General features: G+C 37.0%; 1 protein-coding gene across 2 annotated transcripts in view; it reads left to right on the plus strand.

Moving 5' to 3' along the window:
• The window catches only part of LOC118277097 (orexin/Hypocretin receptor type 1), a 154,105-nt gene that overhangs the window by 60,341 nt on the left and 77,253 nt on the right, over nt 1-16,511 (plus strand). For both annotated transcript variants that reach the window (XM_050696547.1, XM_050696548.1), the window contains exon 2: nt 15,734-16,307. In XM_050696547.1, the coding sequence (XP_050552504.1) occupies nt 15,777-16,307 (531 nt within the window). In that variant the 5' untranslated portion in view covers nt 15,734-15,776. The remainder of the gene's footprint in view (nt 1-15,733; nt 16,308-16,511) is intronic.

The raw sequence follows: 16,511 nt of genomic DNA on the forward strand, positions 1-16,511 counted from the left end.
TTTGTAGTAAAAATCTGAAAGCAAAGATTTATGAACCATCATTTAATGATTCATAAATATTTCATAAAATATGATATGTTTATTTAAGTTTTAACGTACGAAAACTTGTATTTATTTTACTCAATTCTGTTAAAGAGCGGCCGAAGTAACGTTCGCTGAAGTAAACATGTCGGTACATATGATTTATTATTTAATTACTGGTGGTTATTTAAATTCATTTCTGGAATATTTTTGACTGATTGGTACGCTTTTTTGTGGTGTAGCTGAAAACAAAATGATGCTTATTTGTTCACCTTCACTTGTGGTATTGGTGTTTTTCATTTCACAGACATTAGGTTGTTTTTCTAACAGAAATGTGCTATGTAGCTATGTTACAAAGATGTGATAACTAAGCTGTAAAACTATGTGACTGTTTCCACTGATACTAAGCCATGTAGTTGTGCAAGGAAGATGCGCAGTTTGGGTGTGCAATGTATTGTTAGTAGGGAAGCCATCCATACGTACGCATCCATAGCACGCATATTTCCAAATAAAAAACACGGCTTAGCTGAGTCCGTTTCCACTAGTGAATGAATATGATTGGTAGAAACCAAACGCTAAATCAAACCACAGCCAAATCGTGGGGAGCGTTTACAAATGTGCAATTTCACATGCATATGGCACCCAGACCCGAATCGACAATCTGTCGATCACACAAAGAGTTGTGTCGAAACTGTTACAAGTTGTATGGCTGCCAGTTGCTCAGCCACCAGGCTATGTAACCACACAGTCAAAATAACAGGTAAAACCTGGACAGTGGTTTACAAATTTGACGACAAGGTTGTCGCGACTGCCGCGTAACGTGTAGCGGGTTCGATTCTCGCATGGAGCAACTCTTTGTTTGGATCCACAAATTATTGTTTCGGGTCTGGGTATGATGTGTATGTGAACTTGTATGTTTGTAAATGCACTCACGACACAGGAGAAAATCTTAATGTCGGGGAACGATATTATAAAAAAAGTACGTCCAAATGAAGAATCTGAATACTTTTGTTACGTTGGTGCCATTGTAAATGTACCATTTGTACGAAGCTCGCAGCAGGAGACCAATTTTGAGTTATCAAAGAAACTCTGATAGCGGAAACAACCTTTTTTTGTGTTTTTAAAAAGCTTTGCTTGTATTTATTCTTCTCATCAGGTGTGGTCCCATTATGTTCAGAAAATATGGATAGATTGAGTGAGGACCGGTGATATTAAAGATGAAGATTATGGCATACACCTGTCATGGCTAGGAGGTTCATAGTCCAGGACAGAGGATTGTCAAGGGTTGTTTATGTGTTGATGAAGAAGAGTCCCTCCAATTACAAGGGAAGATGGGCTCGCAACACCGCTAGCGCCACCGGGCGGTCTAATTAGTAGGCTGCACGACGTCGCCACGTTTGCGCATGCTGCTCATGATAAAGAGTACCTCTGTGTCTAGAATCTAGAAGAACTTATCTCCATTAATGTAAGTGACTAACCGCTACACTCAGTATTCATTAAATGTCCCCGAGTGTGGCAGTAAACCGTAATTTTTAATTAACGAGAGAAGAACTTCAATTAATTACACACACTGAGATTTTCCATTGTGTCGTGCATTTACATACAAATTCACATACACATAGCACGCAGACCCGAAAAAAATTTTAGATCACACAAAGTGTTGCTCCGTGTGGGAATCAAACACACGTTGCGTGTCAACCGGTTGCCTAGTCTTTGCGCCAACCGTTCAGTCCTTTATGTCAGTTATAATTTGACTTTGATTGCAAAATAAATAAGTAGGGACTTGGCTATTAAAATATCTTTCGAGATTAGATATCTTAAAACACTCGTGGGAGTTCAGTAGCTGAAATGAAGGAAATAAAGGGCTAAATATTTCGTTTACTTTGTATTTAAGGTTTCGTCTAGCCTTGAAGATTATAGACACCAATTTAAGATTATTTTAACTAAGAGACAAGAATTTCTGGGAAAATGTTAATTGTAGTGCTAAAAGCGAAGATTTTTGTGTGGTTTCAGCTTCTATGCTGAGTAGGTCAATTTATTATTAGATTGTTTTGTTTGTTTATGTAATGGTATACAAGTAATAGGCATTATGAATAGTCTCCAATTGATGACTAATTTTTGTTTTGTTGTCTGTCTTGTAGATTATTTTAAAACATTAGACACGTATTTTTTATTTTCATTCGTAAAAAAATACTTTCGTAGATATATCGCATTGAAAAATCGCGTGATATCATTTCTTGGTATATTTTATAGAAAGAAATGACGTATTTGCTCCCTTTCCTAAGCCTTGATTTGTTCTATCAAGTATTGTTGTTATATTAATTTTTTTATCATTACCTAACTGACGGACTAAATAGATTTTTAACTTTCATACCCCGTCATCATTCCTATTATCGAGATAATTGAAATCAACACAAAGAGATAATGTTATAGAATTAAATGTGATTAATTTTAGAACATAATGAAAGGTTTTAATATCTGCGTACATGTCATGTCAACACCTACGCCGCGGCTACACAAAAGGTGTAAAAATGTAAATTGTACATTTAGTCATGATAATATATAAATTCCTTCACTGTACCTATAACATAAACGTCACATTAACAACCTATGTGGCCACTACTGACCAAAGACCGCTCCTCGCACGAAGAAGGTTTGATCATTAATCACCACGCTTGCTCAATGCATGTCTCTCGCTCAATTGAATCAATGCGGTTTGGCGATTTCAAACTTACAATTAGAAATTATAAGCCCAGGTTTCCTCACGATGTTTTCTTATACCATATATTATGTCAGTGGTGTCTAAATAATCTTAGAAAGTACATATAACGCGGAAAAAACACGTATAGGTTAAATATTAGTGTCACAATTCCCGGAGCTGCGGACTACCTAGCGGGTTTACCTGGGCTCCGGCTCGTAAAGCAGGAGTAGGAACGGGGTGGTTTTTAGTCAGTAAGAGTCTGACAAAAAACAAAATAAAAAGTATTACTACAATGCTTTTTTTGAGGGTGGAAAATCATCCTATGACTTCTCCCGCCTTGGGCGAGGCCAGAGGGAGTGTCAGACTCTTACTGACTAAAAACCACCCCGTTCCTTCTCCAACTTTTCTATCCAGAGCCCCGGTAACCCGCTAGGTAGTCCGCAACACTGTGATAATACTAGGAATTCTAAAAATCAAATAATGTTCAGTCATCCACCGAGCTCGATTTCAAAATTTAATTAAAACAACGGTTTGCTGTGAATTTGCAAAGCTATTCCTTTGTTTATAGTTTTTATTTTAGAACTGAGCAATAAATACGTTATCATTAGCTTGTTGAAGGGAAATGGTGGGTAAACAGAGATGTAATAAATCGTTTAATGGTGGTTAAGATGTTTGCCATCTGTCATTGTGCAGTGAAAGACATATTGCCGTGTGTAATGTATTGATTTAGAAATAGGTAATTTACTTATGAAGAAAAGCAATTACTGTCTGTCTTCAAGAGCCGTCTGTGTGATACTAATAAACAAAATAATATGAGAAATGTGTTCTGTTGAAAGGTTTTTGAATTTGCTCTTTATGCCTGGTAACTCTAAAGCTGGGTCCGCAGCAAGCGTTAGCAAAAGCGCCAGACTTCTATAAGTAGACGTCAATATCAACTTAACACTTTGAGAAGAAACTAGTATAAATTGGCAGGCATATTGTAGATCGCAGTTCAAAAGGTCCAGGTTTATAAAAGAGCGCTCCTGCCTGGTCTCTGTTAAATGTTCAATCTCCTAGTCGATTTTTACGATACCCTTGTGTTGCTAGGAGCCAAGAGTTAGAGTGTTTTTCCACCAGAAATGTGCTATGTAGTTATACTGCGAGGATGTAGTAGCTAAGCTGTGAAACTATATGATCGTTTCCACTGATACTAATCTATGTATCTGTGCGAGTAAGATGCGTAACTCGAGTATGCGGTGTATCGATAGTAGGGTAACCATCGTCATTTTATATAAAAACATATCTCAGTTTAACCCGTTTCCACGTATATGTACCAATGAATATTATTGGTGGAAGCATAACCACAGCAACGTAGCATAGCAAATCTGTTGGAAAACATCTTAATGCAGCAATTCTAGTAACCATGTTTTTTTCTAGTAACCAACTTAAATGTTGTTTTTGTTTTTTAAAATGGCGATAATGGCGTCTACACTTGACATTGAAGTCTTTTTATAGAAAGCACGAACACGAAATACAACTGTTTCCCTCCCCGCATGCGGGGGTGTTACTTATATAGCTTGGCAAACATGTCATTGTGTTTTTTCTAACAAAACTGATACGCTCTACGCGCTTGTTTGGTTAGTAATCTTTGTTATCCTGTTAGCTGACACGAACACATGGTGCTGCAAAGCCGGCTTTACGAGTTGATTGTTTTCGAATTCTAGTATTGTCACGCTTTTTATCGCTGAAGGGGTAGGCAGAGGTGCACACGGAGCACAATTCCAAGCTCCGTGTGAAAGGATACTCCAAATCGATTGAAAGGAAACTCCAAATTGATTCTCGAATAACATTTATTTTCCATAAAAAGAAGCGATTGATTACAACACCAAAACTTATCAGCTGTTCAATTACTTAACTTTAAAACACAGTACATACCTTAATTTATCCAGATAGCGCTTATACAGAATACACTCCCGTGACTATAACTTATTTGTTGTCCGTTCGACTCGGGTTCCGTAGCAAGACTGACTCCGCTCTGCCGATCGTTGCGCCTGCCCTCGATTCTACCCTCTACTTTTTGATGTGGCAGGCGCAACGCGCGGGTAGTAAGAATCAGTGTTGCTAAAGTGAAAATTAATAATAATATATTTTAACCTTCTTTCTAATTAATATAAAATAGACAATGTAATTATCTCTATAAGGCTATCATTCTTTAAATCATATAATTTCCGACAATTATATAGTTAAATATATGGCTTACTTGACTAATTCCTAACAGCTCGGCCATCCTGCAGTGTAGCGAGTCCCTTCGCTTTAAGTTACAAATAAGTTAGGCAAGTATTTGTTTTGTAAAAATATTTAGATAAATTTAAAACACAGTACAGAAAGAAAAGGAAAAAAAACAATACTTTTCAGGAGTAGAGAAAACTAAATTAATGAATAATTGCCGTGGGAACATTTTATACATTTTATGGTTTAATTATTATAAACAGTTACTTACTGACAGTTATTTAGATTATTTATTTACTGAAGCGATATAGTAATCATCCGTTTAAAAGATAACTCTGTCTAAGTAAATATTCTCAATCTATCATCTTAGTCTACACTCTAGGCATATTACATTACATATTACATTAGGTAGTAACTCAGTGCATAACTATTTATTTAAATAACATTTTAATTTTATTGCATAAACACAATATTTGATTTAAAAAGGTATGTAACTTAGGTTATCACATAAATATTCATTTTACGAGTTATGCCATATAACACAAAATTACACTATTAAACAGAACATAATTATTATTTAATTACTGTTAGGTTTTAATCATCGTCTTGAGATACAATAGCATTATCATCGGAATTTTCGGAAGAATCATAATTTTTATTAAAAACAAGCCAGGGTTTAAGTTTATCTATTGCCACAATAGCGTCGTATAGGGGCCGGCCAGGCTTGCGCGTTAATGGTGTGTCTTCAATTGCAAATCTGTCATTAGGTAGTAATTTAGTTATACGATAAGGACCCTGATATTTATTAACTAACTTTTTAGACCTTCCGTCACTAGGGACTTCCCTGTTTACGCTTACTAGATCGCCTACTGCATAAGTATGTTTACTCTTTCTTTTGGAGTCAAAACGGTGTTTATCTCTACGCTGTTGTTCAATTATACGCTCACTAGCTTGTTCCCTAATTTGCTCTAGATTACTGCTAGACGCGTCTCTAGTGTCATCTATGATTTCGGCAAGTACATTTTCCGACCCACTATTGATTTTAAAACCAAACAGGAGTTCGGAAGGGCTTTTGCCCGTGGTTTTATGAATGGTAGTGTTTAACCCTATTTGGATATCAGGTACGTAATCATCCCAACTTCTATCATCTTTACCATGAGTCTTAGCCGATAAAGCATCTAAGATCGTTCTATTGAACCTCTCAACTTGCCCGTTAGCGCGTGGCGTAGCCACCGCATTAAGGATGTGTTTGATACCGGTAGATTTTGTGAATTTGCGAAAGCTGTTACTTGTAAACGATGTTCCCTGGTCAGTTATTATTCTAGTAGGAGCACCAAAATAACTAATGTGTTCTTGGAAAACCTTTATTGACGTATTGCTTTTGGTATTTCGGACGGGTGCAATGTTAATGTACTTAGTGAAACCGTCTATAATCACTAAGAGATAGCAGTTGCCCCTTTTACTTTTAATGAATGGGCCAAGGTGGTCTGCGTGAATGGTGTGGAACGGTATGCCTACTTTTGGTATAGGGTGTAATTCGCCCTCCTGTTTGCCGGAAATCCCCTTATGATATGCGCATTCTAAACAAGATCCAACATATTTTTTTATAAATTTTCGCATTTTCGGAAACCAATAGGCCTGCTTTATCCTAGTCAATGTCTTTTCAAAACTAAAGTGTCCGACGTCATCATGGTTCATCTTTGCAATCTGCCATCGGACACCCTTTGGTACTAACCACCTAATATCGTTGTCTCCCTCACCCATGATACGATAAACCTTGCCGTTCTTAAGTTTGTAATTCTTTAAGATGTCCATAACTTTAACGGAATCGGGATCTGTGAGAATCTCTTTTATACCAACTACCTCACTATCACTTGACTGAACAGTTGCTATCCAGTCTTCAGTGCCAACATTCAGAACGTCCAAGACGTGATGTTCTTCAACAGCTTCCTCGACAGGATTTCTACTTAGGGCATCTACGTGTTGCATGCGGGTACCTGGGCGGTATTCGATCTCACAATCGAATTCTTGAAGCTGTACCCACCACCTAGCTATACGTGGAATGAGATCCTTCTTTGTCAAAGTAGTTCTCAAGGCATTGCAGTCAGTTAGCACTTTAAATGGCATGCCAATGAGGTAGACTCTGAATCTATTTAACGCAGACACTACAGCAAGTGTTTCCAACTCAAACGAGTGGTATTTTTGCTCGTCAGGAGTTGTTTTTCGGCTGAAAAAGGACACTGGTTTTAATAAGCCGTCATCGCCCTTTTGAAGTAGGATTCCAGCTACGCCATGTTTACTAGCATCGGTATGAACCTGAGTCTCTCTCTTAGGATCATACAATGCCAGTACAGGCCTTGTGGTCAAAACGGACTTTAGTTTCTGGAAAGACTCGTCTTGCTGTGCCCCCCAAGTCCATTCGGCATCCTTCCTAAGGAGGTCCGTCAGTGGTCCCGCCATAATAGCGAAGCCTCGAACGAATCTCCTAAAGAAGCTGGCGAGCCCGAGGAATTGGCGCAGTTCATGCTGCGTTTTGGGGACGGGGAATTTGGATATCGCATCGGTTTTCCTAATTCCAGGTTGAATTCCGCCTGCACCGATTTGAAATCCTAAGAAGTCTATGGAATCATAGAAAAACTTGCATTTGGCCAATTTGAGAGTAAGTCCTCCTTTCTTTAATAAAGTTAGAACCTCTTCCAATCTTGACATACCCTCTTCAAAAGAACGTGCAGGGACAAGGACATCATCCATGTAAACAAGCGCGTATTTGGATTTCGCGTCAGAAAGAATTTTGTTGATAGTTCTTTGAAACACTGACGGGGCATTAACTAAACCAAATGGCATCCTTGTAAACTCGAATTGGCCGTCTGGGGTCACAAATGCAGTTTTATCCTGCGATTTTTCCTCTATTGGTATCTGGTAGTAACCAGATGCTAAATCCAGAGAGACAAACAAAGTGTTACCAGAGAGTCTATCCAATTGGTCCTCAATAAGAGGAAGAGGGTAGTGATCCTTTTTAGTGCGTCGATTCAGCGCTCTGTAATCGACGCACAATCTTTTCTCGCCAGTTTTCTTCTTGACTAGTACGATTGGGCTCGCGTATGGCGATGAAGATTCCCTGACAATTCCGGTGTCCAGCATTTCTTGAACCATTTCGCGTACTTGGCTCCTCTCACCATAAGACAAACGGTAAGGTCTGTAAACTACTGGATCGGAATTCTCAAGTTCAATCTTCATCTCCCCCATAGTCGTAAAACCAAGATCTTTTAGGCCTGAAGAAAAGCAATCCGAATATTTAGCGAGAAGTTCTAATAATCCATTTTTTTGGTTAGCAGAAATTTGTTCTCCGCAATGAACAGATTCTTTAACTAAGTTATCGTCAAAAGACACAGGTAGTACGTCAAAACTACGAGTTACGGGACTTACAGGTACAGCACGCGTTATAAGAGATCCTTTCCGTAATGTAAGTACGTTACTGCTCAAATTATGTACAAGGACTTTCCCTAACCCATTCTCAAGTGTGTACCCACCAGGAAGTAAGTAGTGTTCTTTGTTAATCTGTCCGCGCACGCTACCGTTTACAAATATCGTACCCTGACATTTATTTGGACTCCTAACAGTTACCGCTACTAACTCATTAGGTTCTAGGTTCGTATCTTCGTAAGCCATTAGAAAGACTTTACTATCCAGCAGTTTTTCGAAAATGATTTGATTGGGAGTTTTTGTGATCGTAATGTTTGGCTTCTCCGTGAAAGTGTGGCCTAATAATACCGGGTATTTTATAATGGAGTCGTCTACTACAAGTATTCCTACGTTTTCTTCTATACCTTGCACTGACATGTCAACTTGAGCCTCTCCTAATGGTTGAACATGATAACCGCCTATGCCTCGCAAAATTGGTAATTTATCGGAATTATAATTGAGACCTAATTCTTTGGCTATAGATTCTTTAACAAGCGTACATTGGCTCCCTAAATCTACATATGCTATTAGTGGTTTACCTTTAACTTCAATTTCAATCAAGTATTTTTCATTAGAATTTTCAGTGTTATCCAACAATGCAACCTGTTTTACTTGTTTAGTCTCAAGAGCTTGTTTATTTTCATTTGCATTATTATTTTGTTTCGTCCTACAGTACAAGTCTAGATGACCTTCCCTGCCGCAAAATGTACATTTACTAGGTGATTTACTACATTTGAAACTTTTGTGACCATCTTCATTACAATTGTGGCATTTTATTTTGTTAGAAAGATCTGGAGGTTTAAATTTATTTGTATTACTTTGACCCTTACGTTCCGATTTTGATTTTTCGGCTGTTTCCCTACTATGTCCTGGTTTAACGGTTTTTAAATATTTGAGGACATCTTCGGGCTCCTTAAACTGGGCAGCTTGTGCACCCACCCTAATAGCACGATCCTCAATACCATGAACTAAACAATCTACGGCTTTCCCACCTTTGATTCCACATCTGTTAATCAAATTAATTTTGGAATAATAATAATGTTCTAGTGACTCCCCATAACGCACACGCTTGGCCAGCATTTCCATTAAAAGTTCTGCATAATCATCCTTACAAGGAAACGACTCTATAAGCTTTCTTTTCCACTCGCTCCAGCTATAAAGTACTGTATCCAGTCCCTGATACCACGTTTTAGCTATACCCGTTAATTTTGGAAGAGCAAAATGTATGACTTCACGTTCGTTCCACCCATATATTTCTGCGCATTCTTCAACCTTTGTGAGCCAAGTAAGTATAGTCTGATCCTTACATGTTGGATCAAATTCTGGTAAAACGTTTGTCAAAGAAAGCTTAGAGGTCGAAGATCCTTTAACATTACTTAATATGTCCAGAAACTTATTCAAAATGTTCTTATCATTAGATGGCATATCTATAAAACTACTATTTACGTTATCGAATCGCGGGCCACGAGATCGAGAACGGCATCGTCGTCTCCATATATATTTAACATCGTCATCGCTATCGGAGGGTAATCGACGACGCCGACGTCTCCTAGTGGCACGCGCTTCGTTCTCAGAGGAACTAGAGGATAAATCTTCTAGTTCCTCTGATCTGATCTTTTGTAGTTACGAAGTCGCGGGCGAGGCCTTAGAGGTCTATCATGAAGAGATTCATTTCGACGACTGCCTTCGTTATTTGGACTACTTAATATAGCTAAAGTTGCCGAGTTTTGATGTCGCGTCTCCTCACGACTCTCAGGTCGCTGCGACACCTCCCTCCTCGGTCTTTGTGAATTAAAAATATAAGAGTGTTTGCGGACTTGCCTTTGTTGAAGACTCCCATCCGCTCCCTCACTCCGGCCTTGTCTCGAGCGCTTGCGGACTTGCCTCTGTTCAAGACTCCCATCCGCTCCCTCACTCTGGCCTTGTTTCGAGCGCTTGTGGACTTGCCTCTCTCGCAGGCTCCCTTCCACTCCCTCGCTCCGATTACGCTCCGGAGTCTGCCTCTCCCCGCTTGAATTATTGCGGTTATGGTTAATAGGCTCACCCTCCGATACAGCGTCTGACATTGTATGGTCCATGAATCTGAAACTTATTTCATGCCACGTGTATAATCCATAAAATTATGTTGGAGGTAGAGTGGTATTACGGTAACCTCTTATTGAAGTTAAGGTGAGGTTAAATTTTATTAGTGTCCCAATAGTGGGAATATTAAAAGCCTTATGATGATGAAATTATATACTTGGTTGTTATTTCACATGATTATGTACTTAAGATTTATTCCGTGGTTACGTGGGTATATTCGAGGCTGTAAAGATGGCTTTGTATTCTCTGAATTTGACTATTGATATGTGACAAATCTATTATTTATTCAAAGTGTACCTTCAAATATAAATATCATTGTAACGGTGTGATGTTAGCGGACGTTCATTTCAAATAATGAGAGCAAAGTAAGAAATATAATGAAGAAGAAGAGTAAAAAAAAAGAAAAACACGTCGGGCCCAAATTATTTATTAAACCTTGTGTTCTCAGTAGAATCCACCCTCAATTGAGATTTAGTCACAATATTACGTACTCCACAGAACCACAGTAAATCCTTAGCTCGTTTAATTCGAGAGAAAACACATACCCGCGATTATATGGCATAACACCAAGTGTTACGTAACATGATAAATTATTATCCAATCCATAATTATGTTTAAAACATTACAGCATCATTAAATTGTAATATCTTCTCAATCGAGAATCAATTTAGGGAAGAAAAGAAAATAAAACAAGTAAAATAATAGAAAAAAAAAGATTGTTGAATTTTGTGGGCAGAGATAAACGAGTAGTTTGCGTAAAAAACAAAATCAATATGAGCAAAAACCCGTTTATCCCACTTCTGAGTTGAAAGGATACTCCAAATCGATTGAAAGGAAACTCCAAATTGATTCTCGAATAACATTTATTTTCCATAAAAAGAAGCGATTGATTACAACACCAAAACTTATCAGCTGTTCAATTACTTAACTTTAAAACACAGTACATACCTTAATTTATCCAGATAGCGCTTATACAGAATACACTCCCGTGACTATAACTTATTTGTTGTCCGTTCGACTCGGGTTCCGTAGCAAGACTGACTCCGCTCTGCCGATCGTTGCGCCTGCCCTCGATTCTACCCTCTACTTTTTGATGTGGCAGGCGCAACGCGCGGGTAGTAAGAATCAGTGTTGCTAAAGTGAAAATTAATAATAATATATTTTAACCTTCTTTCTAATTAATATAAAATAGACAATGTAATTATCTCTATAAGGCTATCATTCTTTAAATCATATAATTTCCGACAATTATATAGTTAAATATATGGCTTACTTGACTAATTCCTAACACGTGGTACTACTGATTTTTTTTCGAAAAGCCGAAAAATCTGATCTGGAATTGAACGTAAGACCTTTTCCCACAACTCGACCAACGAGGGAGTAGAGTTTTTTTGAGCTCTGGCTTTATATTTATCTAACGTGAGGCTTTACCTCACGTAATGCAAATTTATTACTAACACGTGTAACTCCATTATTAAAAACTCATCAACAACCTCACTACCGTATGATCTCTTCTACGTAAGAGAGTTAGCCACCAAGCTTGCCAGACGACTTGGATATTGCAGGTTAAAAGGATTAGTTTATCAGAGAGTTGCTGTCTTTCTTTCTCTTTGTACAACATCTAGTCTTTTAGATGGGTCATACGATACTTGCAGGAAGAGTTGAGTGATTTTTTTTGATGGGGGAATATCATGAGGATTTCCCCCATCTTGGCCAAGGCGAGAGGGAGTGTCAGACACTTACTGATTAAAACCTACCCCCTTCCTACTCGTACTTTAAGTTGGAGCCCCGGTAAACTCGCTAGATAGTCCACAGCTCAAGATGATCAGAGAGCACTGTCGCCCGATTTTTGTAAAACAGCTCAACACTTGCAGGAACAGTAGGGCAATTTTTTTTTGAGGGAGGTAATGATCTAATTTCTTCTCCCGCCTTAAGTGAGGCGAAAGGGAGTGTCAGACTTTTACTGACTATAACTAACCCCGTACCTACCCCTACTCTTTGAGCCGGAGCCCCGGTAACCCGCCAGGTTACCCGCGGCTTCAGCTAAGAATAGAATGATAACAATATATTTACACTACACCGCATTCACCCACAAAGCTACACATGTTTATTTTGTAAACAAAGGTCTTTGGACGATTTGCACGGCCCTTATCGTGTGTTAGATTTAATCACAAAGATCAATGCTGCCGAAACCGAAATTAAATTAGGTTAGCTTATCGCCGACACACAGAGGGCTCGAGTGTGGATTTTTATTATAAATCGACCATTTTATCTCCACGTGTTTTACGGCCAGTACACAACACAAATATTTTAATAAAAAAATTGATAAGAGTATTCTAATTTTTAACGCGAAATACTTTGATACCTCGGGGCTTTAATGTAATCACTATTTAAATGAAAATGACATTTTAATGACTATCTACAGCCCTAGTTATTTACATTTCGCCAAAAATGGCTTATCCGTTAAAATGGATTATTTTAACTTTTATATTATCTTATTTATTTATTATAAAAATCTTCCTACACTCTTATGACAGGATTTTCCCAATTCGATAGTGAGGCTTAACCTAGTGTACATAATAAAATTAAGGAACTAAAAAGAAATTATACAAAAGAAATACAAAACACGATAATAATAATAAAGAAACCCTTACCTAACCTATTTATTGTAAAAACTACTGAATTACATTACATAATAACATATAACATATACAATAGCAACAATAACATACTACAATTAACCTAAAATAACTATCTATGTAGAGATTAACCTAAAATAACTATCTATGTGTATGGTATCTATGAGAATCGGCCAACATCTATTTTTCATCCCCCTAAATGTTATTGGTAGTACAACCTAAACTTTTTAATTTTCCGCGGACGAAGTCGCGGGCAGAAGCTAGTATTGTTTATTTTAAGTTACGATGGGGTAAAAGTATTACTTTTGTGATATTTTGTTTGTATCTTGTTGGAATGGATTCATTTGATGTAAAATCTATCTCGAAAAAGAAAATTGTAGTGTTTGTTTGTAAAACAAGATATAAAGCAAAATTGTAAAAAAGTAATATTTTGGTGTATGTATCGTGGTGACTCGGAGATTTAAGACGCACACTTCCCATACCCGAGAGTGCGGGTTCGAAACCTTCCAATGGCAAGTACCGATGTGACTTTTTCTGAGTTGTATTATGTACTTTCTACAATTATGTAGATACCACTGACAAACGGTGAAGGAAAACAGCGTGAGGAAACCTGGGCTTATAATTTCTAATTATAAGATTGAAATTGCCAACCAGAAATTGCATTGAGCAAGCGTAATGATTAATGTTCAAACCTTCTCCATGTGTGAAGAGGCTTTGGTTAGCAGTGGTCACTTATAGGCTGATGATGATGATGATGATGATATAATTATGATATAAATGATAATAAAAAGCGCTAATTTCAATATTAAAAACAGACACTCCAATTTTAACAATTAACAATAAACATTCTGAAACAAGACAATTATACCAAATTGATCAATTTTGTCCATTCATGTGTATTACAATGTGTGATATTAATTTAATGGATTAGTTCTGAAAGGGACATTAATGGTATACACGATAACAAAGTTCACAATTTACTGCAAATTTAGTTTAGCTCAGTATTTCAATATTCATGTACAACACCTATGTATGGTTTAATTGATAATTATTACTATTCGAAACTTAATAGAGGCTCAGTCAATATAATAGGGATCACTGCCACTCTGGTTTTGATACTAACACAAGCGGTATGCGCTTTCTATGGTATTTCTCTGTTCTGTGATAGAGATGATGACGGGGTATGAAAATTTAAAATCTATTTAATCCGTCTGTAATGAAAAAATATCAGACACGTTTTTTTTTTTTATTTTGTCATATAAGATAACAATACTTAGATAAAACGAATCAAAGTTTAGGAGAGAAAAAACGTAATTTCTACGTTTAAAGTGCACCTAGATGTGACCTCACGCGATATTTCAAATCGATATATCGTCGAAAGTATTTGTTTTAAAATAATCCGCAAGACGGATACTAAAAAAATAGTCATCTACCCATTTTATACCCACTATAAATATTATAAAGAACTTTCAGAATTCTTAAAATAACCCCTTCAAACTATATGCTTTTACTTTTTGCTATTAGTTCATCAAAATTTCATGTAAAAATAAAATAGAAAACTCTAAAACACTTCACAAAGTCTAAAGTAAGACAGGTAAATAATCAAACATTTATTTCGGTTCGAAATTTTGATGACCTAAAATATGATGATTTTTTAAACTCAGTTCAAAGTTGTTTGTGTATGATATGTGATAGTCTCGTAATAATGTCAATTCGAAACTTGGAAAAGACACATTGATGCCAGGTTAAGAGGAGGCTCTTTGACTCTGGGCATCATAAACGAAATCAACAAAAACTGTATATTATTTTACAATATCTTCAGTAAAATCAAAGTCCAAGTTAAAGGTCAAAATTATTTATTTAAAATAGACCAGGAAGACACTTTTGAAAGACAAAGCAAATCTACACCGCATTTTGTTCAGCAGTGGACGTCTCTTGGCTGATGATGATGATGATGATGATATGAACCAGAGACATTACAAATTGTCACTAAATATCTATGGTTTACAGCTAACTAATCACAACGACCATTTTAATGACGTTTTAAACGATTGTCTCTAAGTCTCTAAAATTAAATAAAACACTATTCCACTAGGCGGTCAGTATATACAACTATTGATTTTACTATTTCACTGTATTTCTAAACTATCTGCTCGTCGCGAACAAAGACCTTGAATGTATTATAAACTTGTCAATACCACAGAATGTCAGTAACACGATATGTCGAGATTCATTTTCCCGTTAGCTGGAAAATTCAATTCTATTTATAGAACATTAGAACACACTTTTATTTCACCAACTTTCTACGTTCGTGTTCACGAAAGAAATCACAGAACTTTTTTCTTTCTTTATTTATCCAGATGTATTTCTCTAATGACTGCCTTGTTGGTAGAGTGGTCGCAAGTGCGACTGCGGGACAACGGGTCTCGGGTTCGATTTCCGGGTCGGGCAAAGTATTACTGGGTTTTTTTCGGTTTTTTGACTCAGTAGTAGCACGGAGTCTGAAATTGTGCCCAATATATGGCAATATAACACAAATAGTGAAAATTGAATGTACATTGTGTAGCGACACCTCTGCCTGTGTTTGTATTTCTACAATATGTGTTTCTTTTGTTTCCAGATCGGGAATGAAACAAGATAAAACAAGAAAATAAGTAGAAAAAATGTATTTCGTAAATAAAATTACGATTTTGCTTGTTAGCATTGTTCTCATAGCTAGAATAGAAACGATTGGCGCAGACAAATACGATGAAGAGGCGAGTATAGATCTCAAATATAACAAGAATGAAAAAAGACACAAAAGATCAGACGCAATAGAGAATATTACAACTACAGAAGTAACGCCACTAGAGAACATAACAGAAGAATGTGTAGGACAAAAGGAATTTTGTAACTTATCCCGAGAAGAATACATCACAATGTTGAATGACTACATCTACCCACATACGTACGAGTGGGTCCTGATTGGCACGCACACTTTGGTATTTATCACGGGATTGGTGGGGAACGCTCTAGTGTGCGTAGCTGTTTATAGGAATCATAGTATGAGGACTGTGACAAACTATTTCATTGTGAACTTGGCTGTGGCAGATTTCATGGTGATTCTCTTTTGTTTGCCTGCCACCGTACTGTGGGATGTCACTGAAACCTGGTTCCTGGGAGACGTGCTGTGCAAAATGCTACTGTATTTCCAGGTGAGAGGAATTATATTTGCTTAGTAATGTTATTTGAAGTTATTTTAAAGTTTTTAATCGTCTTTTTGGTAATACAGGTATATGATTAATATACGTTTTGAGGTAATGAGGTAGAAATTGATGACCTTGAGGCATTTTTTTGACATTACGTGAATATTTAATCAGTCTCGGTCTGATTTTACAACAAAGCTTTTATCGGCACTG

Source organism: Spodoptera frugiperda, chromosome 10 (assembly GCF_023101765.2).
Source record: "Spodoptera frugiperda isolate SF20-4 chromosome 10, AGI-APGP_CSIRO_Sfru_2.0, whole genome shotgun sequence".
Lineage (NCBI taxonomy): Eukaryota > Metazoa > Arthropoda > Insecta > Lepidoptera > Noctuidae > Spodoptera > Spodoptera frugiperda.